This window comes from Triplophysa rosa, linkage group LG17 (assembly GCF_024868665.1).
Source record: "Triplophysa rosa linkage group LG17, Trosa_1v2, whole genome shotgun sequence".
NCBI lineage: Eukaryota > Metazoa > Chordata > Actinopteri > Cypriniformes > Nemacheilidae > Triplophysa > Triplophysa rosa.
The window spans coordinates 9672618-9689386 of NC_079906.1; the positions used below are offsets into that span (position 1 = coordinate 9672618).

Below are 16769 nucleotides of genomic sequence, written 5' to 3' on the forward strand. Positions count from 1 at the left end.
TTTACTGCTTATAAGCAAAGAAAAGCCATAGGAACTTCTGCATAATAACACAAATTCTCATTTCTCATCATGGCGTGACCTGATGTTACTTTTCTGATTCAATGGCATATTTCTGATTCAATTTTTCATATTTCTTTAACAGCACGTGCGAGTCCCGTGTGAAAACATGTGAGCTGAAACTTGGTTGCATTGACTCTGTTGTGTTTGACTGAATGAGATTAAAAGGTTTAGCTGCAATATTGGCCAGATTTCATACACATGATTATCAAATTGAGTAGTTTCATAATTAAAGACAAATGTTCAAAGAACTGTCATGCTCGACTGGCGTGGCTGAAGAACCCAAATGCAGGCAGGCGTGAAGGGGTTAACAAAAGAGTTTATTTAACTCAAAACACAAAACAAAAACCCACGCAGGGGTAAAATAACAAAGACAAGGGAATAAGAATAGCGGACTAAACAAGAACAATAACTAGACTAACAGAACACTTAAACTAAACTGACAACATCTAAATAAACATTTACTCACAAACAGGCTTGGAGAAAACACTACGGTGGCACACTGGAAACACAGGAACATGGAAAGTAATCCAACAGCACAAGACAATGAGACATGAAGGCATTTATAGGGGAAGACAAACGAGGGATAACCACACAGGGCAGGTGGAAGACATTAGACACGGCCGGGAAACAATACAGGAAACGAGAGGGGCGGGGCTAATGACGAGACACTGGAGAGAATGCATATTATTGTCTAAAGGACAATAATATGTTTCTCTCCACACATAACCAAAGGCTTTGTCATGACTCTGCCACAGGACCAAGAAAAACATGACTAAGTGAGGCAGAGCCATGACAGAATCCCCCCCCTTTAATGAGCACCTCCAGGTGCTCACCAAGGGGTAGACGGACGAGACAAGACAGACTGGGTGACAGACAGGACAAGGCAAAACAAAGAAAACAAAATCAAGGGCAGACATGACAAGACAACAACAGGACTAGGGTGGGACATCAAAAATAATAAACATGGGAGGGGGGGTGGGGACAGACAAGGGTTCATGGGAGGAACAGTCTTTGGGGGAATAGTTCTTGTCCCCGGCTGCGCTCGAGGGCGCGGAGTCCTGGGGGACTTTGTTGGGGAAGTCCTGGGGGGAACCGCCGATTGAGCGTCGGCGGGACAAGGCTGGGACCCGGCTGGAGGCCGGCTGGACAGGGCTTGACGTCAGCTGGAAGGCCGGCTGGACAGGGCTTGACGTCGGCTGGAAGGCCGGCTGGACAGGGCTTGACGCAGGCTGGAAGGCCGGCTGGACAGGGCTTGACGCCGGCTGGCACAGGGCTTGACTCGCCGGTGGAAGCCGGCTGGAAGGCCGGCTGGACAGGGTTTGACGCCGGCTGGAAGGCCGGCTGGACAGGGCTTGACGCCGGCTGGAAGGCCGGCTGGATGGCCGGCTGGACAGGGCTTGACGCTGGCTGCACCGGGCTGGGACGCCGGCTGGATCACCGGACGGGATGCCGGCTGGATCACCGGACGGGACGCCGGCTGGATCACCGGACGGGACTCTGGACTGGGCACTGGACTGGGCACCGGCTGGGATGGAGTCCGCGCTGCCCGCCGCTGCCTCTTTTTCTTCAGCCGAGCCACCCGCCTGGAGGTCGGCTGTAGAAAAGAGGCAAAAGGCACGGCTGGCTCTGGCTGGGACTCCTCTGACGTGGACCCCCAGGACTCACGTCTTCCCCGCTTGCCACCAAGGCTCGCTGGTGGTGGAGAGGACGGTGTGGCGACGCCCACAACCCCGATCCTCAGGGGACGACCCTCAGGGATCGCGACCAGCGGAGATGAGTAGGTGGGTTGAACTGAGACCCTGGACTCCGATCGATCCCCAGCATACAGCCATATCGCATCAACGTCCAGCGGTCTCAGCGACCTCATCTCAGCACGCGAGAGTGGCTCCCTGAGACCGGGGTTGAACAGCGTCACCAACTCCTCCTCCCCGAACACCGTCTCCTCTGCGACTTCGAGGAACCGGCCCGCGTAGTCATCTACGTCTCCGGTTCCCTGGCGAATGCCGCAGAGGAGACGAGCCTGGTCGGAGCGAACAGTGTCCATACTGCTTGCTGGGTTCATTAGTGGCTTGTGTATTCTGTCACGGAATGCGTGGAGAAGAACCCAATTGCAGGCAGGCAGTGAAGGGGTTAACAAGCAAGACTTTAATTTACACAAAAACAGAAACCAAAACACCCACAATGGGGAAACAACTAAACTGAGGCTAATACAATAAAACAAAAACTTCCCACGAGGGGGCAAGACAAAACAAGGTCCAAATAATAAGAATAATATAATAACGAATACAAACACTAGACGGGGAGCAGGAACAGGAGCAAGGCACGAGACTGGGTAAGAACAGCACGTACAAGCCACATAGCACACATCGAACGAACTACACGAGCAACAAGACAATGAAACTAGAGGGCATTTTAAAGGAGAGACAAACGAAGGATAATGACACAGGGCAGGTGAGGGTAATCAGACACGGCAGGGAAACAATACAGGAAACGAGAGGGGCGGGGCCAATGACGAGACACTGGAAAGAACGCATATTATTGTCAAAAGGACAATAATATGTTTCTCTCCACACATAACCAAAGGGCTCCGTCCCGATCCTGCCACATGACTAGAAATTCATAAACAAGAAGGTAGGACCGTGACAAGAACACTGTAAAAAATAATTAGTAAGATTTACTATTTTTTGTGTAAATTTGCGCAAAATTTGCAGTTATTTTAAGTCCATTTTACAAAAAAAAACTTGACACAAAAAATTTAGTAAAATTAACTTTTTAAAAAATGTGTAAAAAAATGACAAAAAAAATTTCAGTAAAATTTAGTGCAAAACTTTACCCCCCCAAAAAGTAAATACTAAAGTAGTTTTTTACAGTGAAGTTTTTAAAATAAAATACAGTAAAAAAGCAAAAAGAAGTATTTTATTTAATCTTGCTTGACCAATTTGCGTTGGCATTTTGTTGGTCATTACATGAAAAACATACTGTCCCAAAACATTTGAAGTGCATTAAACGCAAACCTCTGCATGCTTTACATTAATTTAACATTTATTATAAACTTTTGTGTAAAAAACACATTTGAAATGTGTGTTAGAAATGTAAAATAATATATTTTATTTTATTTATGTTCAAGATGGCACAATGCCATTTGTTACCTTTGGTGTTTGCTTTTTAATTTTTAAGCTTTTTTTTTTTTTTTTTCGTTTTTCTACCATTGAAACTATTAATCGTTTGTGATTTTTTTTCCTCTTTGTAAATGTTTTTTGTTAAATGGTTGATTTTTTTCATTTCAGATAGATCCGGTGTTTACCGCAGAGGTTGAGGAACGTGTTAAGAGGTAAACATCTTCATCTTCTTTACATCTGATCTGTTTCTGCTTTGAGCTCCATCTTTCACTCTCAGGAACTCTAATCTTCAAATCTCAGTTCTTTATTACTGCCACTACAGACTCGCACATGCTCACGTTTCTCTGGTTTTATGTAATTTGTGTATTTGTGTATGTGTGTAGATCTGCAGGAGTGTTTCTAGCAGATGAATTGAGTAAGGAGGAGCTGCATGCTGCTATGCAGAAATCATTTACTCTGGTAAACTCCTCTCTCTCAGAGGGAATGTCTGCTGCTATCTTAGAGGTTTGTAACATTATAAACTTTTTACTTATAATACTATCAATTTATGTGCTTGGTTCCAGCTATTAAGCAGTTATATATTTTTAAAACAGTGTGGTCTAAAAGTCAGTAACAATTCATGTAAATGCATTTTTTTCTATTTGTTTTCAATTTAATATTTTTTTCCCATTTATTTTGTTTTAGCATAGTAAACTGAGCAAATAGTTGACAAAAAATGTAACATTTCTTTGTTCTGCTGAACACAAAAGAAGATATTTAGAAGAATGTCAGTAACCAAAGAGATCTCATGCCCCATTTACCCATAGTAGGGAAAATCAATTCTGTGGGAGTCAATGGGGGATGAGATCTGTTTGGTTACTTTCTTTTGTGTTCAGCAGAACAGAAATGTACACAGGTTTGGAACAATTTGAGGGTGAGTAAATGATGACAGAATTTTCACTTTTGGGTGAAATATCCCTTTAATCTCTTTGTGCAGTGCCCATTACTGGATATCATATCATGGTCACAATATTATTGTTGGACAGAATGCAGATCTAGTTAATCTGTCCTCACACTGACCAGATTAGTTCAACCCACAGTGGGATTAAAGTGCTAAATGGCTGTTATCATAATTTCATTGATAAATTCACATATTTTCTTTTTCCCACGTATATTTATTTCTTTATTTAGAACAAAATATATATATAAAACAGACACACACAGAGTCTATGTTGGCGTGTAACAAAAACAAAATACATAAAACATTAAATCACAAGAATCTGCAACAAAATTGAAGTAAATCCGAAACGGAGCAGGATGAAGCAAAAGATTATTAATTTCCTGCCCCATTTTACACATCCACATAGTTCCAATACCTATCCAAAAATTATATATACTGTATATTGACTTATTATTCAATATATGTCTTGACCTATATAATATTGCTATAATCTTTGCCAATTTTGCTTTAACGTGTTTTATTTGAGGTTTCCAGTTCATTTTGTGGTCTAAGATCACACCCAAAAACTTATATTCATATACTCTTTCAATACTTATGTTATTAATTTTCAATTCTAATTTTGAACTTGTTTTAGGAATTCCAAATAACATGATCTTTGTTTTACTTATATTTAACGACAATTTATCTACATCAAACCATTTCTTTAATTTATTCAATTCCGTTGTGACCACCTCTAAAATCTCTTGTACATCATCCCCAACACAAAAAATGTTTGTATCATCAGCAAATAAAATAAATTTTAATATATTTGATACACATGTCATTAATATAAATTATAAACAATTTTGGACCTAAGACCGATCCCTGCGGAACACCACATGTTATTTTCATATATGAAGATTTAAATTCACCAATCTGTACAAATTGCTGCCTCTCTTTTAGATAACTACTCACCCAGTCCAAACCCACCCCTCTAATACCATACCTCTCTAGTTTATACAAAAGAATATCATGATTTTTAGTGTTGAAAGCTTTCTTTTCTTTCATTTGTAATTTCTTCAATAAATTCCATCAATGCCTGAGATGTTGATCTATTAGTACAAAAACCATATTGACTGTCATCTAAAAGATTGTTTCTTTCAATGAAATTGTCCAGTCTTTCTGTAAATAATTTTTCTAGGATTTTTTAAAACTGGGGAAGTATAGAAACAGGTGTATAGTTTGTGAATTGATGTTCACAAGCCTAGACCAAGCCTAGATTACACTTGTATCGAGAAACAATAAAAAATAATAAAATCAATCCAAAGTAAAAGCACTGTGAGCTACTGTTGTTTTCAACATTTCAACAATTTTACTTTTCAGTAAACGGGTGTACACGCAATGCTAAATTCATAGGTTTAAACTCAGGGAACACACATACTGATTAAATACCTTGAATGCACTTTAGCTTTGAATGAAGCATTTGTCAAATGAGTACATGTAAATACAATGTCCACAAGACCAAATAATGTTAATGTATTTGAATCTGTCGTCTTTAGGCAATGGATTTAGGTTTGCCTGTTTTAGCGAGGGATATTCCAGGAAACGCTGCAATAATCAAGCATGAGGTCACAGGTCTGCTGTACACCACCCCTCAGGTAATATTTTTAATTGTTTGGATTATTGAACACAGCTTAATTCTTTATATTGAAATCATATCACAGCACTTTTCATAAAACATTTGTATAAAGATGTCTCCAAGAGAAAATAACATTGCATTGAAAATACAGCTCCTGAGGTTAATTTGAAGGTTTCCGTTAAAGGACCAGTCTGTGAAATTTAGAGGCATCTAGCAGTGAGGTTGCAAATGCCTTTGGAAGCACTGACACAGAACTAAGATGTCACTTTTTCGCTTCCTTGCCGAAGGAGATAACTTATTTACAAAATGTGCTCTGAACAGTTTGTCCGTTTAGGGCTACTGTAGAAACAACATGGTGAATTCCATGTAAGGTGTATGTAGATCGAAATAGCTCATTCTAAAGTAAAAACATAACGCTTCATTATGTAAGGTCTTTATTCACCTCTGAATGCATATTTATGTATGTTATATGGCATTTCTGTCAATAGATCCTCCTTAATCTTACACACTGGTCCTTGAACATAAAAATCGACTACATATTTCAATAAAGTATACCAGTATAAGTATACATTAAATACATTAAGTATTTAATGTATACTTATACTGGTATACTTTATTGAAATATGTAGTCGATTATGTAGTCGATGACAGAGCAACCTCTTGCAGATATTATAGATTTTCTTGGTTCCCTTATAGACAGATCTGCTATTGCTTTTGAGCAATAGCAGCCTATGAGATAAGCATATTAAATAGATGGTTGAAATTGTTCAGAAGAGCAGATTGGATTGCTCTATATAAAGAGCAGGGATAGAAGTTCTGTAGTTGCATAGTTCGCGCGTAATTGGATGCTTGAACATTTGGAGTTTACTCGCTTCATTCGCGCGTGAAATTCACTTCACAACAGACGCGAATTCTCCTGTCTCGTGTGTGTATATATATATATATATATATATATATATATAGCTCAAATTGAGTAAAGATCATTTTTTTACAATTTACCAGATTGTCCGACCTCCTCACTCACTTTCTTCCAAGCAAGATCCTTTTTATTCCTGTTTCGATAAAAGTAAGATGTATCGTACAGCTCCGGGTATCCACATACAGCGACAATGATTTTGTCCTTCATTGTTGTTTCGGATTTCTGCCTCCGCTCGCTACGTCATAATAACGTCACTACTAGAGCAAGATCCTGATTGGTTAACGCGGCGTAAATTTTCGCCAAAGTTCAGATTTTTCAACTCGCGTGATTCGAGTCAAACGCCCGAAACGCTCAATTTGCGCCACGTCATTCGCGCGAATCGCACCGCAGGATGTCCTATCGCGTCTTTGCATTAACTTCACATGTAAATCACTCGCGCTTAATGCTTCATTCGCGTTTGGTGGGAACGCAGCATTAGAGTCACCTACACTGACCTTTGACCAATAACCAAAACACCTGTTGCATAACAAACCACAATCTCTGCGTAGGTTACTGTGCTACTTTTGAGATTTAATTGTAGCTGTTAAATGCACATCTATGCTATTGCTTTCCTCAGTCAATGAACATTAGGCTAAGTGTGAAAGTGATCCACAAATAAACATTCTGTCATCATTTACTCAGCCTCTTGTCATTTCAAACCTGTATGACTTTCTTTCTAATGCAGAACACAAAAGAAGATATTCTAAAGAAAATTGGTCACCGAACAGCACTGGTCACCATTCACTTCTATTGTATGGACACAAAACCAATGTAATTCAATGGGGGCCAGTTACCAACATTCTTCAAAATATCTTCTTTTGTGTTCTGTGGAAGAAAGAAAGTCATATAGGTTTAAAATGACAAGAGGGTGAGTAAATGATGATATTTTGGGTGAACTATCACTTTAACATTAAAGAGTCAGATAATCAGTATATTAACTGTCAACATTCATGTGGATCATGTCGATCCGCTAAGCCACTTATCAGTCTAATAACTGTTAAACTTTTGTTTGTGACTAAATCAAATCAGCATAGAGGGATTTTTCCCGACAAAGATTTATCTGATGACTTTGAACCCTGTACAGCATCTGTGTGCTGTTCTAAGCCCTGACCTCTGACTTTATAAGTGGCTAAGTTAGAGCTTTAGAGCTCTTCCACCATATAACATCCAAAAAAAACATGATGATTAGTTATGTGGTTGATTCAACTAAAGCAGGAAAAGTCTTATTCGCTGTTTTTCATTTAAAATATTACATGATTATATATATTTAGGTGATAATGTATAACCAGACTGACACTATAGGACCCTGAAGAGCTTTATTTTGCAGTTAATGACCAACTACATTGCATTAACCCCTTTTACATTTACATTCCAATCCAAAGTGACTTACAAGTAGGAGAGCATATAAACATTTTGTCAACACGCTAAACAGTACCGTTAGTTTACAAGGCCATGCTAGGAGGATTAAAGCTGGAGTAAGCAAGGGAGAGAATGAACAATATCTTTTTTTAGACACAAGACATAGACAGTTACTTGTTAGTCAGTTAAATCCGGAACATGTATGTTTTGAGCTGGGGTTTTTTTTTAAGTACTACACAGCTACTTATAAAATGTGCAAAGAGATGAAGATACATGGAACTATAGTTAAAATAATAAAAACGAAAAAACACGGTGTGATATGACATGAAACTTATTTTTATTGTAAAAAATAGCAGCAGTTAACGAATCAGAATCAAGTATTTCCGAGAGTCATGTTTGAGCATGTCCATAAATGATCAGTGTTCCAAACATTATCCCCACTTTACCTTGATTTGCAATGGTAATATTATTATTTGTTATTTAAGTCACTGGGTTGGATTTCATGTGAAATGTCAGTTTCACGTCATTTGACTTAAAAAGAAAATGTACTGTAAAGGTATAGAAATAGATAGTTTTATGTTTTAAACATTAATGGCAATAGAGAGCCAATGGATTGCAGCTATAGTGTAGGAATCTGCTTTAGGAAGGCACACACCTACCCACCAGGCCACATCGCCACATGTCATTTACACTCTGGTTTCATCATATTATTGGATCGAGGTCAGAGGCTCCATGTTGTGGACGACACCTTTATATGACACACGAGCTGCATCACTTGATTTTTTTCCTTCTGGTTTCTGTTCCCCTGCTGAGTTGAAAGCAAACCTGATACCCTGTCTATCACATCAGAGGGAAACCTGGCAGCTGATGGTGTTTTAAATCAGATTAAAAGGAGAAAAATCACACATGCTTTTAAAATGGCTATTGAGATTCATGGTGTTTGCATCTCATCGATGTTAGAAATGTATTTAAAACTAAATATTAGTTTGGAAAAAAATAATCGGGGGAAAGATATATTTTTATAGATATTTATTGATTCGTCAACTAACTTTCTTCTGAAGAACACAAAAGAAGATATTTTGAAAAATGTTGGTAATCAAACAACAGCGAGACCCATTGACTTCGAATGTATGGACACAAAACCACTGCAAGTGAATTGGTGCCACAGTTGTTCGGTTAACAACATTCTTTAAAATATCTTCTTTTGTGTTCTGCAGAAGAAAGAAAGTCATACCGGTTTGAAATGACAAGAGGGTGAGTAAATGATGACAGAATTTTCATTTGTAGGTAAACAAATGAATGAAATGGTTATCGCCCTTAAAACACAGTTCTTGTTCTTACTTTCACAGGAATTTGTAAGCATGTCCAAAAAGCTTTTGGAGGATCTTGAGCTCCAGGAACGAGTGGTGAGAAATGAAAAGAATTACATTAAAACATGTCACAACCTGATGGAGGAGAGAACAACCTATCAGCACCTGGTGGAGTCTCTTCATTGACGACACGATGGGATCAATGTTTGTCTCAGGTCTTTTGCAACTTTGAGAACTCTTCATTTAGAGATCATGAATGGACAAATGCGTTCTTGTAGTTGAAATGCAAACCTTAAGACCACTAGGACATCAGTGGTCTTTATCTCTGGAATAAGATAAACAGAGGGAAAAAATGTGGTTTATAGGAATGATTGCATAGGTTTTTATTATTTATGCTGCATCAGAAATGACAAAACTGTTATTGTACATTTACTGTAGTAAAATTGGATATTTAGGAATAGGATATTGTCAGTGGCATTTATAAGGTCAGACCAGAGAAACAAAGGGAAGCATTGCTGGTATTTTATGTCAGTTGATTCAGTTGCCAAAACCTGGTACTTTCGGTACTATTTTAATCTTCTTATATAAATACAGTACATGTTATGGTTATCATTATTGACCCTTTCTTAAGTACAGACTGAACCTCTGATTCTGTGAAAACAGATTATTATTATGTGCTAATTTTGTTTGCTTTAAATAAAGACATATGATTACTTTGCTGAACACATTTAACCATTTTACTTTATATGAAAATGTTTATGTTTAGGGATTGAGGTCAAAAGATAAGTTTGTGTTTAAAGTATTTATTCTGTTAATTGCATGTAGCTAAGAATTTATGTCTTTATCTTAAGCAAGAATGTTTCATCCTTGCTGTATCTCTGTTTTATTTCTTATACTGCACAATGCAGTATAAGAATAAACTTTTGTATAAGAATGTGCCAAGTGTTGCTATTGTTATTGCCCATACCGAGCGTTAAAGAGTATCTATTACAATGTCCTCGAAATTGCAATTCATGCAGTGTGTAATGTTGCTGTGTGTGAATGTAAGTAGCCTGCAAAGTTGTAAAGCTGAAAGTGAATGAATAACAAAGTTATTGGCTTGGGAAAAAAAGGAGTCGACTCTGAATGATTTGCGTCACTCTGTGCAACGCCCGCCTACATTTCGTTTGCAACACTGCGAAGCTGTGTGCGGTAGACCAATCACAGCAGACTAGACCATCTGATCATAGTAGGCTGACAGAAAGGAGGGGATTAGACAGATGAATCGCCGAACGAATCATTTGAGAGTCAGTCAGAATCAGAAGGAGCTTTATTGTGTTGTTTACACACACAAGGAATTTGACTTGGCGACAAGAGCTTAGTGCAGAGGAAAGTGAACACATGGTGCAAACAGTGAAAATATACATTAAGATATTTTAAAGAGAAATTAAATAGAAAAAAATAATGCACTGAAAAAATATAGACAAAAAACAACATATCATTTTTTAAAAGAATGTACAGATGTGTTATTTACAGGTTTAACCTATTGTTTCTTACAATGTACAGTTTCCAGATGCTATGTGCAAGTGTGCAATGTGATGGACAGTGGGGTAGTAAGAGCTTTTAATTGTTCAGGCTGAGTATAGCCTGCGGGAAAAACTGTTCTTGTGTCTGGCTGTTCTGGTGGTCAGTGCTCTGTAGCGCCGGCCAGGTGGCAACAGTTCGAAGAGGGGGTGAGTGGGGTCCAAAATGATTTTCTTAGCCATTTTTCTCTTTCTGGAAGTGTAAAGATCTTGGAGGTTGGGCAGGGGGGCACCAATAATCCTCTCAGCAGTTCTGACTGTTCGTTGTAGTCTCTTAATATCTGATTTAGTAGCTGAACCAAACCAGACAGTTATGGATGAGCACAGAACAGACTCGATGATGGCCGAGTAGAACTGTGTGAGCAGCTCCTGTGGCATGTTGAATTTCCTCAGCTGGCGAAGGAAGAACAACCTCTGCTGGGCTTTTTTAGCGATAGAGTCTATGTGAGTGTCCCACTTGAGGTCCTGAGAGATGGTAGTGCCCAGGAACCTGAATGACTCTACTGCAGCCACAGTGTTGTTCATGATGGTGAGTCATGAACATGACTCACCATCATGCTGGGAGTGCAGGGGGGTTCTCCTGAAGTCCACGATCATCTCTACTGTTCTGAGCTTGTTGAGCTCCAGGTTGTTGTGATTGCACCAGACAGCCAGCTCTGCAACTTTCTGTCTGTAGGCAGACTCGTCTCTATTGTGGATTAGGCCGATGATGGTAGTGTCATCTGCAAATTTCAGGAGCTTGACAGAGGAGTCTTTTGCAGTGCAATCGTTTGTATACAGGGAGAAGAGCAGTGGGGAGAGCACGCATCCCTGAGGGGCACCAGTGCTGATTGTGAGAGTCGCGGATGTGAGTTTACCACTAGTTGCTGCCTGTCTGTTAGGAAGTTAGTGATCCATTGACAGATTGGGGTGGGCACGGAGAGCTGGGTCAGTTTGTCTGAGAGAAGGTCAGGCATGATGGAATTAAAGGCCGAACTGAAGTCCACAAATTAGATCCTTGCGTAATTCCCAGGTCTGTCAAGGTGTTGTAGAACATAATGCAGCCCCATGTTGACTGCATCATCAACAGACCTGTTTGCTCTGTAGGCAAACTGAAGAGGATCCAGCAAGGGTCCAGTGATGTCCTTCAGGTAGGACCAGTCTCTCAAACGACTTCATAACCACAAACGTGAGAGCGACAGGTCTGTAGTCGTTAAGTCCAGTGATTTTGGATTTTTTGGGGACTGGAAGGATAGTGGAGGGTTTGAAGCAGTGGGGAACTTCACACAGCTCCAGAGATCTGTTGAAGATCTGTGTGAAGATGGGGGCCAGTTGGTTAGCGCAGACTTTTAAACAGGCAAGTGAAACACCGTCTGGGCCTGGAGCTTTCTTGGTCTTCTGCTTCTTGAAGACCCGGTTCACATCCTCTACAGGTAGAATGGTGGGGGAGGCAGGAGGGGGGGGGGTTGCATGTGTGAAGTGCAGATCAGAGCAGGTGTGCAGTGTGAGTCTGGTCTTTTCAAATCGGCAGTAAAACACATTCAGATCGTCAGCCAGTTATTGATTCTCCACAGACTGTGGGGGTGGTGTCTTGTACTTGGTGATGTTCTTCAGACCAGTCCATACTGACGCCGGGTCGTTGACCGAAAACAGTTTTTAGTCTTTTTAGCCACTCTGATTTCCTTTGTTAGTCTGTTCCTGGCCTGGTTGTACAAGATTTTATCCCCACTTTTGTAAGCATCCTCTTTGGTGTGACGAAGCTGTATAGTTTTCCAGTAAACCATGGTTTATCATTATTAAATTACAAGAATGTCCTGATAGGAATGCACATATCCTCACAGAAACTGATATATGAAGTCACAGTCCCTGTGAGCTCGTCCAGATCGGTGGCTGCAGCTTCAAAGACACTCCAATCAGTGCAGTCGAAACAGGGTTGTAAATCCTGCTCTGCTTCATTAGTCCATCTTTTTACAGTCTTTGTTACAGGTTTAGCTGTTTTCAGTTTCCCCAAAGCTGCTCGTGGGACACAGTGATATGCATCCTTAATAGTAGTGTAACAGTGATCCAATATATTCCTGTCTCTGGTGGGACATGTAATGTGCTGTTTGTATTTTGGCATTTCACAAGAGAGATTTGCTTTGTTAAAATCGCAGAGGATGATTAAAACAGAGTCTGGATACTTTTGCTCAATTTCTGTTATTTGTTCGGCCAGTCAAGAAGTAAGCTAATAATAACTTCTATTATTAGAAAATGAATGTGTTTTTACAACTTGTTGTTGGACACTCCATAAACCAAAGCAGAACCTTAAAAATCACAAAATATTTACTCTTTAAGGATACAGTGAACTGTGATAAAAGTGTGAACTGCAACTCATCCTGCATTTTTTTTTTACTATAGATGCAATGCATTATACAGATGTGCATTCATATTTTGTTGTTTTTGTAAATGAAAATTGTCAACACTTGCACTAACAAGTGTGTTAAAACTGACTCTGGGCTCTTTTGACCTTAGCTGTATAGACAATTTCAGCGGCAACAACATTAACAAATGTTATGTGGCCCGAACTTAACTTCCGGTAGACCTCCACAAAGAATCAATAACTGTTGAGTAGTTTGAATTTAATTTAATACAATGAATATACAATGAAATATTAATACAAATAAATAATAAATCAAATTATAACCAAACACAGACCGAAGTTAACTTAGGGCCAGGCACGTACATCCATACAGTAGGCACAGTTTATACTGTGATCAATAATTGATCTAACAGCACAAACAACGTGGCCTTATAATGTTTTGTGGCTTTTTAATGGAAAACTAAATTCTAGTTTATGCATACAAATGCGGGCAAAAAATATGGCAAAATATCATACAAAGTGAACTTTAATCTGTACATCCCATGTGTTTTTGTATAAAAAAATGGAAGGATTATGTAATAAACTGTAGATTATGACTGTTATTACAGTGGATTATAGTTTGTGTCATCCAATTGTCAAACTGACGATTTATTCTTTAAGTCTTTCAATATAACCTGTTGAGGAAGACAAAACTTGGCCAGTCACCTCAAGATGACTGTGTTTCCCCCTTTTGCAATACAGAATACATCACCTTATAGGCCTGATCATAAATAAAACATCACACCCTTTGCAACTTCATCCCAGAAGGCATTGAGGTGAACATAGAGACACCATGGGTACAAATATCAAGTTGCGTGTGAGTCAACAATCACAACTGTTCAAAGGACTCAACAGCTGGCATCTAAGGTGGGCTACAATGCTCCTCTTTGCCCACCCAGTTAATGCCATGTCCATTCTCTAGTGGTGATGTCTCGGGTGAATTCTGTGTTTCTAGGGATGTAAAGGTGGTAAACTGGACCCTCTTCCTCTTGCTAGTGGGTGAGTGTAGGGACTCTCTTCTTATTGGTTTTGCTCTAAGCGATCCAACGCTCCCAACACCAGAGTCATTGGACACTGAAGAAACCTGACAGGAGGTCCTTCGTGTAAGAGTGCCCACCGGTTCAGTGCTCGGTGCGATGTCGATCACAGCTGTATCGTGAGTGTCCTGCTGCAATGGGCTTCCAGTGACATTCATAACCAGCTCGGCATCTGTTCCCAACCATATCCAGTCATGCCGATGGCCAGGGTGCTCGGAAACCTGAGGGGGTGTGTGCTTGTGCTGAAACTTGACCAGATATGACACACAGTTTATCAGGAATACTACGATGGCCAGGCAGAAGACACCAAGTAGAGCGTACATCCCGATCTCAAGGTCTGTAAGAGGACGGTTTAAGAATGGTCCATCAATACCGTCATCCTCATCGTCTCCATAGTCATTGTTTGGGGGTTTCTGATTGGGTGTTTCCTCCTTTGGAGGGAAATTCACCAAGTTCCCAGAAGCTTTTCCAGTGCTTACCATTGAGATCTCCGGAACTTCATTACTATTCCAAGAAGTTCTTGCACCGCCATCAGCGTCTGCTTTTCCCGTACTCGAGAGATCGCCGCTGTTCACAATATTCCCAGGTTTGCTCACTCCGGCCGAGGCGTCATCAGCTCGCCCCATTCCCAGATCATTTCCAGTACTCCCAGCAGTCGAGTCTTGCGCTGTGGTCAAAGTGCTTTCCTCTCGCTCAGACTCTGAATTTCTGCTTGAAACTTGTTCAGGCTGCTCTTTCTTCTTCTCGGTGTCCACCCCCTCTCCTTTTCCACTTTCACTGCTGTTCACAATCCCACCAGGAGATGGTCCTACGCTGCCTTCCGTGGCGTTTGTAACATTGCTTATGACGTTATTGTTAATGCTGCCGTTTTCAGGACGTTCGCTGTTCCTCTGGAACTTTACGGTAACACTGCCGGTGCCCACAGCTAGAGTGCTTTTGCGTTTGGATTTTTGACACACCTCACAAATGGTCATCTCGACTCTCACCAGCGTTCCTTGACCTTCACCTTCTGCCACAACAGTCAAGGGTGAGTCCTTGACAGAGATCATGCCCTCATCCAGTGATGTCACGGTCAGGCGGAAGTGAGTAGGATCATAAATATCCAGAGGGGTGAGGGAGCCATCGCTAAACTGAAGCCAGGAGCTCAGTACTGCATCCTGTAACAAAAAAGTCAATGTTTAATAAAGCTGGAGTTTGTTTTGCACTTATCTTAGCACACTTACACAGTGGTATCTGTATCATTATACATCCCACTATTTTCATATGAGGTACCTGTTTGGGATTGCTGAGCACTTCCCGTGTGGTCGCGGTGGCGCTGATGGCTCTGTTACTTCTTGTGCTGAACTGCAGACTGAGCGTGAGACCGCTGACCAACTATAGGCCCAGTTCAGTGATGGTCACTCGATCATCCACAACCCTCACTGTCTTTTCTGCCAGTATAGAGTCAGACAGCGGAGACAGAACCTAAACGAACAATCACATGGTTAATAGGAATCAGTGTACAAGATCAGCATTGATGATGTAACATCCTGTTGACCTTTCACCTTTAAAGAAGTGGTGCCCACATCTTGTCCAGACAGAACCCTGCCCGCCTGCAGATGGGCAATTTTAGGGTCCTCCACCTTTAAAAAGTACCGCACCAGCTTGGTCACATCCACCTGCCAGTCATAGCCAAGGAAGAAGGCTTGGGGCTCCCGAGGGTCCGACTGCTTCGCCACAAAGTGAGTGAAGACTCGAACCAGAGCATGCTGGAACTGCAGCATACATCCTCTGCCCTTACGCTCCTCCTCACTGCTCCAGCCTGCTTTACTGTCAGGCACATACAGTATAAATGTAAATGATAACTAGTTATATAATTTTATCCTTTTACTGTCTTCATACTAGTATATATGAGAGTGATGCCATGTGCATGCACAGTATAGTAATATTTAAAGGAACAGTTCACCCAAAAATGAAAATTCTGTCATGAATTACTCATCCTCAAGTTGTTCCAAATCAGTATACGTTTCTTTGTTCTGTTGAACACAAAGGAAGATATATGGAAGAATGTTAGCAACTGACATTTCTGGGGCACCAATGACTACTAATAAAATGGTTGTCAAAGGACAAAACTGTTTGTTCTTCAAAATATTTTATTTTGTGTTCAACAGAACACAAAAAATATAGCAACAATAATTCCTTCTACTATAGTAATCAATGGTGCCCCAGAAATTTCAGTCGCTGACATTCTTCCAAATATATTTCTTTGTGTACAACAGAACAACGAAATTTAAAAGGTTTTGGAACACCTTGAGGGTGAGAAATTCAGGACAGAAATTTCTATTTTCATTTCATTGTTTGTGTTCAACAGAACAAAAAATACAACAATTCTTTCTCGCAGTTGCTAACATTCTTTCAAATATCTTTCTTTGTGTTCAACAGAACAAATA

The 16769-nt window shown here is 40.3% G+C and overlaps 2 protein-coding genes across 4 annotated transcripts in view; one reads left to right on the forward strand and one right to left on the reverse strand.

Moving 5' to 3' along the window:
- The window catches only part of glt1d1 (glycosyltransferase 1 domain containing 1), a 36360-nt gene extending 25894 nt beyond the window's left edge, over window positions 1-10466 (forward strand). For 2 of the 3 annotated variants that reach the window (XM_057357486.1, XM_057357488.1), the window contains exons 9-12: window positions 3348-3391; window positions 3563-3683; window positions 5658-5756; window positions 9404-10466. In XM_057357486.1, coding sequence (XP_057213469.1) covers window positions 3348-3391; window positions 3563-3683; window positions 5658-5756; window positions 9404-9550 — 411 coding nt within the window. In that variant the 3' untranslated portion in view covers window positions 9551-10466. Of the gene's footprint in view, window positions 1-3347; window positions 3392-3562; window positions 3684-5657; window positions 5757-9271; window positions 9309-9403 lie in introns of all 3 variants that reach the window. The other variant, XM_057357489.1, reaches the window with a different exon arrangement.
- A 3003-nt stretch (window positions 10467-13469) lies between these two features.
- The window catches only part of LOC130568671 (transmembrane protein 132D), a 28739-nt gene continuing 25439 nt past the window's right edge, over window positions 13470-16769 (reverse strand). Inside the window, 3 exon segments of the mRNA XM_057357678.1 lie at window positions 13470-15497; window positions 15613-15804; window positions 15885-16149. Coding sequence (XP_057213661.1) covers window positions 14133-15497; window positions 15613-15804; window positions 15885-16149 — 1822 coding nt within the window. The 3' untranslated portion in view covers window positions 13470-14132.